Below are 15,039 nucleotides of genomic sequence, written 5' to 3'. Positions count from 1 at the left end.
TGCATAAATAAGTGCTAATTTAACGTGTGATAGATTTTTGCGCTTGGAATCCGTTTTTGAGTACCTATGAGTAAAAAAGGATTCCAAAGTAAAAAAAAACCAAACTTTTCCCCAATGTTACAACAGACTGATTATGGGTGGTGAAAAGTGAGGTGTAAGTTTATCGAAGGGTTAGAAAATCGAAGAAAATAGGGTGATTCGCGTGAGTGATTTATTCGCGAGCGAACAGCGAACGCATGAATACGAATATAAATGAAATAAGATAACGTGGTACGATAACGAAGGCTAGGTGAAAAAATGTTGAAAAAATATACGTGGAAGAAGGAGAATTTTGAAATTATCCCAAGAGCTTGACTCACCCTTTGGACGTTCTGGCGCTGGTTTGCGGAGGCCGTGAAGAGGGACGTCGCCTCCACGTTGGACAGTTTTATAGGCGAGCCTTTGCTCCAGGGGACTTAAAGGACTGGCGTCTTCGCGTCGACGGAAGACCAGAGTGGAGTCACTCTCGTAGCCGGACTCCTTCAGGGCACTGTGCGAGTAATTAATGGCTGTAATTGGCTATTATTGTTACCAATTGGTAATTCGAATGTGTATTAGATTACTTTTTAATTACGGTTTTCAGTTGTTCACGGAAGTGTGTTGCAAAAATAAATACTCACTGTGACATGTACGGTTTAGCTGTGTGGGTGCTGTGCTGCTCGAACGGCTGTAATCGAAATGATGAATTATTGTCCACCCGTAATTTGAAAAAACAGAATTTAAGTGAATTATTACGACAATCATAGACATGCGACGTGCATTGTTGTTATTTATATAGCATGGACTTCCGAAAAGACACACACACGTTTACGTATATATATATATTTTAGGCGTTATGAATACACAGATGGATCGGGTGAAGAGACAATTTCGGTTACTGTAATTAATTGTAATCGAATATACAATTGTCTTCTCCGCCCAGTATTATTATTGCACGTAATATGATGAGGTATACAGATGCACAAGGATGCTCGTATAGATTGATTGATTATAATTCCATTTATTATACTTGACAGAAGAATAGGAGAAAGAGAGACAGAGAGAAACGAAAATACCCATGCTTAACATCGAACTATAAGATATGAATGTGACACGTACGAACGGTGAACAATTAACCCATCGGGGTCGCACTTATTTGTCGTCCCATAATAAATACATGGTTTCTGGGGATCAGAATGACCCAGTGCAACCGGGAAGGGTTAAATGCACATGAAACAGATGAATGGTAAATGTATATTCGAGTATTGACGATGACGGATTTACCACAAAGCTACCGAACGTGAAAATGAGTAAAAGAAAAAAGTACGATGATGCCGGTCGAATCCAACGCACAGACGGGGAATCGTGAAAGCACCGCGTTCAACCATCACCCAAAAATACATCAACGGTATTATATTTCAGTGCGAAAACTGTTCGCTGGTTTCGTCCGGTCGCGAGAATACGGTGCTTGGGGTCGTAATGCATGGAATGATCTTGAAGGAAAAAACGTGAGTAGATGATCTGAGAGTAACGGATATAATAACAGAGAGATCGTGCCTAGGGAGACCGGTCTAACCCTCATTGTAAGTGCTGAAGAGGTGGTCTTAGCAGAAGAAGAAGAAGATGAAGAAGTTTGTGTCGGTGCCGCAGGTGGTCGAATGTTATGATTGGTGCCGAAGGTGGATCGACAGGGTGACGAGAGGCATTGCTGCAGGCGATGATTGTCAAGGCTTGTCATTTGCCGGTATTGGGAAGCGAACGTGACGCGATCGGACTTCTCGGCGTTACGAGCTAGTCGAGTCGGTCTTTTGGCGCGGACGGTCGGCACTGCGACATGATTGTCTCTGCTGCGTCGATCCGGGATGACGAAGCTCCTGGACTTTCCGTCCGGCAGGCTGTTCGTCCTTCCAAGGATGATCGAGTCCCCGCGACTCGCCGTTTCCACGTCGCTGAACGCCGAGGGTGAAATCTTTCCTACCTCGCGGTGATCGTCGTTCCTCGATGGATGAAACTTGGCGCGATTCAGATCGAGTACCGACCTGGACCTGGACTCTGGCCTGATCGTGTCCCGTTCGCGCCTCGGTTTGGCGGATGGCTCGACTCGCCGCGGCTTCGTCGCGTCCGTTTCGCAATAAATCACCGGCTGACTGTCGGCCCGGGCGAATCTCCCTAGCGAAAGTTTTTCGGGGCTCCTTCGGCGCGGCTTAGACGCGATTCCGGGACGTTTCGGACCTGAAGTACTTGCTGATGATAAGACTCTTACGCTTTGTTCGCTGCCGTCGTCCGGACGAAGCTTCGCCTCCATGTAGGACAGGCTTAACGGCTGACGCGAGGAGGACTCGGACAGCCGGCGATGATGAAGGCTCGATTTTTCCGACCAACAACGGTCCCGGGGCGCAGAGACGTTTTCGTCCAACCACTTCAGAGGCCGGCGTGCGAGGTATCGAGGATGACGAACGAGACGGCGGACGTCGAAAACGGGCGTCGCGACGCCCCCGCAACGAAACACGAGACCCACACACAAACGTCAAACATCGATCGAAATATACACATTTACAATTTTACAGCGAAGATTGTCATCTCACTGCTGCTTTTTATTTGCACTTGACGGAAGTCAGTGAAGTGGAAAAAATGAAAAGTGAAAGTGCGTCACGGTGCGGTGTGGCGGAGGTGGGGGGGGGGGCAAGTTACAAATTACTTTACTTTTTTGCCACCTTCTGCACACAACGGGAACACAGTGATCTAAGTATGCATTGATTCATTCGGTGATTTTACTTGGGGACGATTTACGTTATACGATCATCACATGACAGGCTGACAATGAAAGATTATTTTATATTATGCTGCATGAGAGGCGTGAGTTTGTATAACAGAGCCAATTAGTGAAATGCGTTTAAGACAATGTATAATAATTCGTTAGTCGATTCAGTATTATTCCCACCATCACCAAAATTATAAAACATCTAGACATATACTTATTGCTCAGTTTTGTTTTTCAACCGAACTGCGCAGCAGAATGCCGACGATGATCAGAGAAATGAAACAAAATTTAAATAGCGAGGCAAGGTAAGTATAATAAATTCACCCAAAACTTATAGACGTAAGGTGTGACGAGTTGTTAAACCCAGGAAAATTAACCTCGATCATTCACCCTAGTGTTCTACTTGTAGGAAGAATACCAGCGAATTTTATTTTCAATCTTTCGAATCAAGTGAACAACTGTTCTTCAATTTCAAACCTGTGGTTTTCCACTAAAGTATTCAGAGGGTGAACGATGACGTCTCGGAGGATAAGATTGAAAAGAAGTCTGAACAAAGGAGGGATCTTTTTTTTTGCCATTTTTTCTTGAGGATAGGCTTAATCTACGCTAATATAAAAATCTCGTACCCCGTCAAATATGTCCATGACCTCGTCCCACCACTAGAAAAATAGAATAAAAAAATAGCGTTATATGCCAGGCGTTTTAGGCGCGCTAATATGCGTGTACCTACCGCTCTGGAGGGTACATCAAGATATTGCGCTTTTTCACGGTATACAATAACATCGATATAATGACTATTTGTTGCGATTTTAATACGTGTAATACAAAAGGGCACACGATCTACTCGCGGTATACAAATATATGCATAAAATAAAAGTTATACATTCAGTCAGTTTCCGGCCGAACGCGTGCAAATGGAACAATTGATCGAACACGTTTGAATTCACCTTTATTCGAGGTTTGATTTTTTTCTTGTTTTTCATTTCGTTTAATCTGCAATCGTATCTATACAAAAACCGGCAAATTTCCGGTTACACTTAACGAACTACATGTTATCGCACTTTGTGCGATTAACCCATTTCCTATACGTTCGGGTGAAACGTAACGTGATTGTAATACAAAAATTATTCGAGGTATATTAATGGTAGAACGGGAATAACTACAAGCTGCACTACCGAAGCTGCTTAATGGAAATCGAAGGAGAGATAAAAACTAAAACAAAACGAAACGAAAGTTAAATAAATACCTATGAAATAAAAAAAAATTTAACTTATTTTTTTAATCGTGTATATGTATAGTATAGAGTGTGGATACGAATATAGCGACACTTTACGGCGATAGTAATTATACATGATAAATGAACGGTTAGGGAGTTGACTCGTGTATAAATATGCATAGTACAAACTGCGTAATATCTTGGACGAGGCAAATAATCTGCATTTTACTGCATAGATAATGAGATAATACAAAAATTGGCAAAGAAATTAAATTAACGATCAGTGATTTTGATATCATGTACTGGCAACATAAGTATAATAAATATTTGACGAATGTTTATATGTATATATATACATATATATATACACATATTGTATTGATATTTGAAACTCTTTAGGCGACGTATTAATTACCTTACGTCTTGTCCAAGTTACGTACGTTGGCTGGAATTAGCAAAGCTATTTCAATACAAACTATATCACGTTCGGTCACATGATGATATATGTTTGGGCATACCATATATAGAATTGAATCGTTAGAGGGAAGCTGATTCACAAACAATTGGGTAATTATTTTTGTACAATGTTGTTGTTGCTGTTATTTTTTTTCCTTCCTTTTTTTTTTTTTTTTTTTTCTCAACATCGTTTTGCAATTAGTGTAACATACAAACGTACATGTAGACGTAATGCCATATCGATATTATCCTACGGACAATCAAGATGCTGATTATTCGATTGTTATATCATATCGAGGCGGCTCTTGTTGCGTGTTAAGTATCGTTAATCTGGATACATATTATACGCGTACAAAAGTTACAGCTTGCAAATGCACGAACAGTGAAAAATCGGACAAAATATAACTATCCGAGTGATAGATATTAAGGCTCCCTTGTTTTTTCGCGGGTGATTCAAACAACCCTTCGACTGATGCGAACGAAGAAAACTTCATACTCGTGTATCAGGAATGTGAGAGAATAGAATTAACCCTGGTGACGCTAGTTTTCAGTTGGAAAATCGTTAGCCCAAGGATCGTTAACTCGCCTCGCTTTGATCCAGCTATGTTTTTTTTTTTTTTGTTTTTTATATTTCTTACTCGTGTCGCAGGCGTGTAAAAATCAACGGATGAGAATCAGAATGAAAGATAACGAAAAGCTGCCGAACTTACCTCCTTAGTTTCTTTGTCGGCTATCGAGGATCGGCCGGGTTCGTAATCCTCTATGCGTCCTGGCTGATTGCGATAAACTTCACCGGCGTGCTTGACTGTGGCTGGTCCGTTTCTGGAACGGATGTCACGATTTTTATTTATTCGTTATCGTCAAAATATTCGTCGAAACAAACTTTCGACACTTCGAGACCGATTGATTCTCACTTTCTGGGTATCGTTGATGTCGAAAAATCATTTTCCTTGTTCCTCTGTCTACGACGATTGTCCAACGTTGCACTTCGCTCGGTGTTACTTGCTCGCGGTTCCGGTTCGCTCAGATATCCACTCGCGCTTCCGTAACCATATCGGGTTCCTGAAATTTCATATGGATTTTTATTATAATTATTAGCCGTCACTTCTTCAGGCGTAGTTGTGATAGAAAATTTGATTTTTTAATTAGTCACAAACGATTTCGTTTTATTTATTTTTTTTCCAAATCGAGATTAGAAGTAATCGAGGGGTTAAACACTGTTGTAATCTGGCGTACACTGTTCATTGTAATCTCAAGTATTCTTTGTAATCTTATGCATTTTCTGTTATCTTTTAGCAATCTCTTTGTAATCCTTGTATTCTGCGGTAATCTTCCATAATCCCTGTAACCTTTTGAAATCCATGCAATTTTTATACATTTTTACGATCCTTGCATTTTCTGTAACTGTTTGTAATCTTACTGTAATCCCTGAAATGTTTTGTAATGCTTGTAATCTTTGCAGTCTCTGTAATCGATTGTAATCTTTGGTAATTCTACTGTAATTTTTGCAATCTTTCTGTAATCCCTGTAATCAGTTCGTGATCTTTGTAATTGTAAACAGTGTACACCATTTTTGCACCGTGATTAACCTCTCGGAAGTTATGTATTCGTGAGAAAATTAGTTAATTGAGTTGATGTGTTCTCGTGAAGGTAAAATCTTAACGCTTACGTTAATTGTTCATTTATTTATTTATTTCTTTTTTTTTTTTTTTTTGTTCAACATATTTCCGAAAAGCAACGCTTCGAAAGTTACCAGAGTCGAAAAATTGCTTGTAAATTCCAAGGAACCTTTCTTCGTGGTCTTGTTTTACGGTCAGTAAGGTTTTCGTTCACTTTTCGAGAGCACGGGAGCGGAAGTTGAATATCGATTCGTATTAAGGTTCAGGGTTTAATATGGAGGAAAGCAATAAGTTACGCAATAAAACCTAGAAATAAAAATCGATTAGTAATTGGTATTGTAGAGGAGGTTAGGAAATAAGTAATTACATGGACGGTGCACAGTAACCGGTTTCACACAGTAATTCGTTCAGATCTTTATTGTTAATTTAACGGTTGATCGAAGGGTTAATATATCGAACGATGAAGAGTGAACTTCCTCAAATTACAATTACGCGTAATGTTACGTATTTACAATATGAATATATTTGTACATCGTATGCTGGAAGAAATGTTTGTTAGATATTGATTATCATACGTACAAACTGTGTAAAGAAAACCAGTGAAAATAGAAATTATTTTTTCCTCAACCAATCAAACGACCTATTAGTCTTTTGTTAAAAAATTAAACAACAATCATCGTGCATGTCACAATAACTATCTTTAACAGCGTCTCGATCACTGCGAGTAAATAATCACCTCTTCGTGGTTTGTAGCGAATGGTAATATAGTCTTCTGAAATAAAAATTTTTGGCCCATGTTAATCGACATCAGATTTTATTTCTCATTGTGTGTATTATTTTCAAAATTTTATCACGGCTGGTAAGCCACTAAATTAGCCAACAAATATTTACAGATATAAATATAAGTATTAGGTAACTTTCGGGAAAACCGCTCCTGATTTGTAATCATTAAAAATTTGGGGGATTTGTAAATCGCTAATCAATGAATAAGCGGTTAGAATTAAGCTTCTGCATTTCGCTGCAGAAGTAATAACAGATGAATTATAATCAACGAACTAACCGTCATTCTCGGCGCGGTGAAGAGAATCGTACATTTTCTTATACCACTTAGCCTGATTGTTTTCCTTAACTTCCTGAAATGGAAATGTAATCTTTATATCCATACATAAATACACATATATTTTTCAATTAATACCACGGAAACTGTAATACGATAATTCAAGATCTTATTGTTGAATCATTCGCAAACATTGAACATTTATTAGATGCAGAAATTCACAGCTGAGCAGTGATTTCATCTTTTTCCGGAAAGTAACGAAATTTCAGAACGGCTTGAGCCGAGGCCAAAATCGTATTCCTCATTTTTCCATGGCATTACTGACTTACTGATCTCAAAACCAGCGGAATTCCCTCTTTGGTGATTGGTCCGATACCCTCGAATTTCCTGGGGCCAAGGTCCGCCATTTTTTTCGGCCGATCGTTCTCCGACTCCGGTTCACTCTCGTACTCTTTCTTAACTGTGTAAACTGGGCGAAGAATTGAAAACAGGCTTAGCAATCTCAGTGAATCCCATCGATCGATATCGTAAGTATAATATGTGTTGAGATATATTTATAAGGGTGAGTAACACTTACGATTAGACGCGTGAATCGATCCTCCGAGGTTTGTCGTAAAAGTACCTCGCGTTGAAAAAAACTTGTCAAAAAAACAATACATGTATGGATTCCGATTTTACTCCACCTCCGACTCGACATATCAACGGTGATAAAACGATCGTAAAAACCGCGTAAAAATTTGGTCAAGGAATTGGCTTGAATGGCCGGAAAGTGAGTAACGCAACGTGGATGCAGTCGATGAATTAAACTTGACTGTCATTTCACAATTCGACAAGCTCGTTCAGAGAAAAACGAAAAAGCTTCGCTTCGCCGGATAGCTTTGCAAATAACGACAAATATATTGAATCGTTATAGCTAATTAAGGGAATGAAAAATGTTTACAACCAGTTTATAATCCACTCACTTATTTCCCCCGGACTGATGACCGGCTTGTCGTCGTTTTTACTGGGTGGAGGGTGGTTGCCCTCTTCCAAATAAGCGGCCCCCTTGGGCAGTTGTCCCTCTGTAAAGAGAGCCTGAATTTGAGGAAACTGATCGTTGCAAGTATCATCGATCGATCGTGTTAGAAAGGATCGAGGAAAATCGGCAGTTCCTTTTTGCGGCCCGCGCCATTTTCATCCATCCCGGTAACATCGGTTATACTTCGTACCTCTGGCTTTCTGCAGCAAGGTGATTGTCGGATTTTGTGCCCGCGGTAAGCGTGGAAGACTGGCTAAGGTGTTCAACCCCTGACTCGGCGCCGAATGCGAATTCACGATACGCGTCGTTATCGTCTGCGACAGCACCTGGCTCGCCTCTTGTTTCTTGTACTCTTCACCCTCCCACGGGGGTGGCGCCTCCTCCGTCGAAGACTGCAATAAAGATGTAAAAAGTCCTTTCTTTACTCGAAAAAAACACCGATACGGAGAATAAACGTGAATATTAGACGGTGGGAATTTAGGGGTTGAAAAGTTCCGAAAGCGCCCAATACCGAATTATTCGCTCACCGTCGTTTTTCATTTTTTCTCGTTTTCTAACTTTTGACGCAGAAGAAGACGAGTCTCGTCGAACCTTAAAGCAGGGCTGCATCATCCGAGAAGAATTAGAAAAATTTTTAAAAACTCACCTGAGACTGAGGTTTGTTTTTTCGCCCTAAAACGGGGCTCTCGAAGGGTACAGGGCGAAATTCCTTTCGTTCAGCAACGGGGCTGGTGGTTGCACTGCTGGGAGTCCATACGGGAGGTATGCAAGCATCCTTGCCCGAGGTGGCGTCGGTTTCTTTGGTACGATCCGGGCTCGATTCCTTGTGAGGTTCGCTGCCGGGCGACCAAACTCCTGTCAGCAAAAGGAGGCAAGATTTTTTAGGATTCAGCTGGGGTATAATTCGCCCTTGGCGACGGTTCAAAGCATTGCTCAATAAGAGCTTGGCGAAGCTTTCTCTCTGTTTTTTTACCTTACGGTAGCGAGCCGTTGATTTATCACTGAAATTCGTTCATGGTTCTTATTGTTATTCCCCTAGGGGCAGGGAGAGAGAGAGAGAGAGAATTCTGTTTTGAAAAAATGACAGCACGAGCTGCGGGATATAAATGGTGGACAGCGGGAAAAGCACGATAATAAAAAAGAAAAGAAAGAAAATCACACTCGGTGATGAATTACGTGTATGTATAATAAACCCGCGGTATAACCGAGTGTCGGGATTTCCTGGCACAGAACTACTCAATGACTCACACCACACTCGTATTTCTCTCGCCTGCCAAATCAGGGTTACACATATAGGTACGTACAACCGGCCAGAGTAATACAATTATGTAATTCCACCTCACATTTACTAACCAAGCTGTAGGTATACATATTTGAATTTTTCTGTTACGTGACTGAACCAGAAGACTGAAGCTGTATTGGCGCAGAGTAGACGCAAACGGATGCAGTTAATGATACAAGTTCAAATTACACTGCTGGAAGACTGGCAAATTTGGTTGGACCAATCGACGAGCACCAAAGTTTGCAGACACAAAAGATGAACGGTACAATAGATTTGGAAGAGGCACAGAGTGACGCTGGTTAATTTTTATTTTGCCTCGAACGTCTTTCAAACCATGACAAAATTCAAGTTTTCAGAGTTAAATACGGGTAGATGAAATAACGGAGGACATATTTTCACACGTGCACCGGGAACGTCGCGGTATGTTTCAATGTTTACAAAGATGTTGCCTGCATGCATGTCTGACGAAACAAACACTGCTCGGTATTTAAGATATTGGAGAGACTGTATGTTAGACAGAGAAATAATTGAAAGAAATTTGGAAAAGATTGTAACAGGAGTCAGAAAAATTACAAATCCCGAGATCTCAGATTTTATTCAAGAATTACGTTGAAAGTGGAAGACCGTAAGTATTAGTTACGAATCAGTCACAGCCGTGTCTTAGTTAAGGCAAACATTTATATCGTATACTCGATTAGATTTACTTTATTACCCTTTTTTTTTATACACATGCAAACTTATACTCGGACTGATGCATTCTAGAAACATCGTCTTTTACACACTGCAGGGTGCAGGGTGTGGTTTAATTCGTGTCAAGAAAGATTTCAACAATCACAGCTGCTGTCTCTCAGCGTGAAGAGAACTGGAGAAAATATTTCCTTTAACTTTCTCCATCCAGACTACGATAAGTTTGAAATTGTTTTACAACCAACAATCGGTAATTTGTTGACAACAAAGTTGCTCTTCTGTTTTGTCTCAATAATCACGAGCAGAACATTTTCGCGAATCAGTGACTTTTGTACCATAACAATGAATTATATATCAGGTTTGAAAATTATTCTGCCAGAGTAAAAATTGGCGGCAAACGTAAAATTCATTGTAAGTCTCAGTGTGGAGTTGTGTAAAAATATTTTTTCAAGTCGCATGTTAATACAAAAAAAAAAAGTATTCATCGAGGACGTCACAAAGTTCACGTGACTATACGACGCGTTACAATATAAAAAATCGTATTATACGCATATGCCGTATAATGTGTACATAAAATAACAACATCGACACACTTCAAAAAAAAAGAAAAAAAAAAAAAAACACAAAGTACGCAGGATTTACCTGGTTTAGTTGCAGTCGCTTTAAACGAAGGTGCGAACATGTTGTTTTCTGTAACGACGAAATAAGCACTTTAAAAAATGCAGTTTTCTTTACACGTAATCGACTAACAAACAAAAAAAAAATAAAATGAAATAAAATAAAATATAAAACCTACTACTATAACACAACGTAGGCTGCAATTTATATTTAACTCTCAGAATCGGCGTCGTTTCGACGTATGTTTTTCTCTTTCTCTTTAGGCACACGTATGTATAATCGTATCGCAATATACAAGCGCGAATATGATTACTATACCTATTTAAAGATTTCCAAGGCAACGAAACGAGATGTTGTAAAAACAAGTCGGTGGAAAAGCGCGTTTATTTATTCAATCCAAACAATAGATGCAGAAGATCGCGCTCTTCGAATAAATTTTTTCTCAAAACATTTCTAATCTAAAATTATAGAGTCTGGCGAAATCGGTAGACCCACAAATCATAAATCGGGCGTTTCGCTATCAGATTATTTGTTGAAATCAATTGTTAATTGTTGAACCCCGTAGATTTGAGGGAAACTAAAATTGCGTGCGTGCAAAAAAACCACCGAAATTTCTCCCTTATTGCGGATATTTTGAGAAGCTGATACTTCAGAGAAAATCCGTGTCAGTTTTTCCTTTCGAAATTGCTCCCGCGGAGTTGAATAAACCGAAAGACTACGCGAGTCGAGGTCTTTCAAGACGTTGAAAAGAAAAATGAAAGAGGAAGTGGAAAAGGTTAGTAAAGACCGGAGGCAAAGCGCCGCTGCTGTTTGTAACACGCCGCTGTTTTCTGGTGTTCATTAATATAGAACCGTGGCTGATGAGGGCCGCAGCTCAGACGCGAGCTTTGCTAGGCTCGTTTTCTTACGTTAGTCATCAGATTTGGCCAGAGTTCCAGATCTCCGAGCCTAGAATACGAAAGCGAACAGGTGCCGCAGATGGAGACTCCGCGGGGAAATACGATCCGCATTTACAATTTAACCGGAAGCCGCCCGTTCCGTTGTGTATTTGCAAAATTAATTTCATACTCTTGCATATAATTACTCAGCTCTCACGGTAAATTGTTTACTCTTCGCTAGTTCCATACCTTTTTTTTTCCGCCAATTTCCTACATTGTATAATAAATAAAAATCACCAAATACGTGGTGCAAAAATTAATGAACATTTAATTTTAATTAACAAACTGCAATAGTTTAAGAGCTAGAACATCAAGTCTATTAATCAACGAAATATTTCTATTTCTTCGTGAAATTCAAAAAAATGAGACAATAATTGTGAAAATGAACTTCGAATCTTGTTTCTCATTTCCGAATAAAAAAACATTCTCACAGTACTTTGGAAATAATTTTTGCAATATTGATAGCATAGGTTTGCGACGATGATTTTGTTTTCCTTTTTTTTTCTTCCTCTTCTATAATTCTTTACGGCAACCACTCACTTTTGTTTTCCAACATAGTATCACGACTTTTAGATTTACTAAAATATTACGCCTAATTTCCAGGAAGTTTCGTGTTCACGTCGCGACGTCGGCTCGCTTGTGCAAGCTCAAAACATATCGCAAAGGCTGGTTCGTCGTCCGAACCGACCGATGGATGAGAACTGGGCGTCGCAACCGTGTTCCGCGCTTCTTGAACCCCACCGATTTCCACAACCGGAGCCAAAACCAACCACCTCGCTCATTTTTAGGAAGTAGCTTTCCGACCAAACTTCCGGACCAATTTCGCTTATGCTCCTGTGTCTCGAACTGGGGCAAAAATGCAGGAGAAGTTTTTAAAGTCAGACCTTGAAGTACCCGTATACTCGATTGATTTCATCAAACAAATTCATCTCTCTCCTGATTGATCAGCTAAAAGGAATCACCCTTTAGATATTTTATCTTCATTTCTCATCATTCACCAAAGCTGTGTTTAAAAAAAAATATTTCACGTTAAATTTTTATAACGGTGCTTTGATTTCCTTAACCTCTGCAAGTTCAGAAGTATATTACATGTATGAATATACATACATATTACGTATATATAAGTATATATATATATATGTCGACGGTACGTGATTTCTAGGCATCGCGTTATCAGGCCCCCTGCTACAAATTATTATGCAACGTGGCGTTATGGTCTCGTGTTTATGACTCGAGCACGCCAGGCTGCCATGCAGCTATACGGAGTAAATATATGTCGTTTATATACTATGCATTAAGATATACGTTTCTCGCTGAGGTAGGTAGCGAAAATAGAACGCTTCCTGATTTTGCGGTTGTTTATATTTTATTTCCTTATTTATTCTTTTGTTTTACTAATTGCTTAACATTAGGTAACACTTATGTACTGATAGAGTTACGTATTCGGCAAGTTCAGTATCGTTTCTGATAAGCGTATCTGAGTGTAAGAATAAAAAAAAGAAGAAAATAACAAGAACAACTTGATATCGTAAAAAGCCAAACCAAGTTACAACGAAACAGTTGTTTTAAAACGACACGCAATATACAAACCTGTAAATATTTTAAGTGGTAACCTTTTGTAATTCTCAGCTTGTAATTCGTTTAGATAATTTTCTGATGTTCCCTGAATTCTTCTGATGCAAACATGATTTATGGTTTGATGAAAGCACAACGCGCTAGTTTATCACCCTACAGGTAATTGCGTTAATTTATTTATTTATTTTTTTTTTTTTTTTTATTGAATAATCAGAAAATTATCGATCGTCGAATTATTACAAGATGGATCGATCCGAACGCACCTTCACCAAGCAGGAATCCTTTTCCAAATTTCAAAGCCTTATCAATCTCGTGCAGGAGGTCAGTCGCATTGTCTTTTCCTCGAGCTGCTGCAATACCATAGCCACACATTCGTTAACTACAAAGCATGCCCATAATGCGATAATAAATAACTCTGCCATGCATTATCTGCTAAGTGATGTTAGTCGTTAATTACAACCGAGTGCCGGTTGATTTGCAGTGGCTAAAAAATTAGAGGATGGTATAAAAAAAAACAAAAAAACAAGAAAACTAGTCTACGAGGTTATCTGGATAATGAAAAAGTTGTGTACATGTCAGTCGAATTAGTAACATGATCTGCTGTCGTCAATTATCGATAATTAATGAATAGAATGGCGTGAAGTGGAGACGGAATAGTTCGAATTTTATACATTCGTGAAACTGACAGTTTTGCGATAATGGCGGCCTGACGATAGACGCAAAAAGAAGAAACGGACTATGAATCGAAACAAAAACTTTATCGATACACTCCTGGTGTACGGAGTGCATGTAATATAATTTACATCGACACCAGCGGTCTTTTGCCTTAGATACGCCGTATCGTTTGCGTCGCGACGTCTGCAACGTCGGTGTTGCAACGCTCAGAAATAGCCGAATTGAAAGACGTCGACGACGACGGTGGCGGCATCGTAGCCGTTTCGTTGGTTATACGGGGTCTGCGGTGACGTCGGTTTGTTGGCCTATTTTTTTCCCTACCTCCGGAGGTTTAATTTTAGTCGAAAACTCTGCGTTATGAATCAGCATTCTAAACCAGCGGTAATTTTAAAATTACCAACAGTTACATGAAAATAAACTGAAATATACATAAATATATATGTAAATGTAGTTTTTTTCACACAGCTATATATGTGAATAAAATAGTGCAGTTGCCTGGCTACGATGATATCATCGGTGAAAAAGTTCACACTCGTTGCGCAATTCAAACGCAGAAAGCTTTAGCTTCTTTACTGCTAGAAGATGTAAACACAATAAAATTTTGAAGAATGACATATTTATGCATGATGTATGTGTATACCTAATACTGGATAATATGAATGAAGGAAACCGAGTTTATGCTAAAACGAAACAAACTTGACGCCGTATCTGCGTCGTTGATTTTTCCGCAAACTTAATTGGCGCAAAGTGCAGCGTTACGTTATGTAGCAATTATACGTGCGGGATATAATTGCGTTCTTTGCTCTTTCTTACAATTCATCTTCTTCTTTCTTTTCCATCACCTAAGCTCGTATACTTTAACTTGTCTATTATGCGGTTACCGCGAGTGGCCTAGACGTTCAAAAATATACGTGAAATTTATAAATAGTCCACACAGTATTTTTAGTCTTATTCTTAGCCGACGAGACGAGACAATGTTCACGTGTACCGAAAAAGTGATTAGACGCTTATTAACGGCAAGCTGATGCTGGATTAATTAGAAGAAGCTCAAGACGCATGCTTCGCATCCTCAAGAGGGCGGAGTAAATCTTTTCGCTCCTTGCAGTCCTGAGCTTCCGG

The 15,039-nt window shown here is 39.5% G+C and overlaps 1 protein-coding gene across 1 annotated transcript in view; it reads right to left on the bottom strand.

Annotated features, from left to right (window-relative positions):
* The window catches only part of LOC124183851, a 70,950-nt gene that overhangs the window by 23,994 nt on the left and 31,917 nt on the right, over positions 1-15,039 (bottom strand). Inside the window, exons 7-20 of the mRNA XM_046572932.1 lie at positions 13,509-13,595; positions 10,757-10,804; positions 8,792-9,000; positions 8,336-8,537; positions 8,090-8,188; positions 7,457-7,596; positions 7,131-7,203; positions 6,807-6,842; positions 5,366-5,513; positions 5,162-5,273; positions 3,406-3,438; positions 2,282-2,437; positions 660-706; positions 360-529 (exon numbers count right to left, since the gene is read on the bottom strand). Of these exons, the coding sequence (XP_046428888.1) occupies positions 360-529; positions 660-706; positions 2,282-2,437; positions 3,406-3,438; positions 5,162-5,273; positions 5,366-5,513; positions 6,807-6,842; positions 7,131-7,203; positions 7,457-7,596; positions 8,090-8,188; positions 8,336-8,537; positions 8,792-9,000; positions 10,757-10,804; positions 13,509-13,595 (1,560 nt within the window). The remainder of the gene's footprint in view (positions 1-359; positions 530-659; positions 707-2,281; positions 2,438-3,405; positions 3,439-5,161; positions 5,274-5,365; positions 5,514-6,806; positions 6,843-7,130; positions 7,204-7,456; positions 7,597-8,089; positions 8,189-8,335; positions 8,538-8,791; positions 9,001-10,756; positions 10,805-13,508; positions 13,596-15,039) is intronic.

The sequence above is a fragment of the Neodiprion fabricii genome, chromosome 1 (genome assembly GCF_021155785.1).
Source record: "Neodiprion fabricii isolate iyNeoFabr1 chromosome 1, iyNeoFabr1.1, whole genome shotgun sequence".
Taxonomy (NCBI): domain Eukaryota; kingdom Metazoa; phylum Arthropoda; class Insecta; order Hymenoptera; family Diprionidae; genus Neodiprion; species Neodiprion fabricii.
This window is presented reverse-complemented; position numbering and strand designations above follow the sequence as displayed.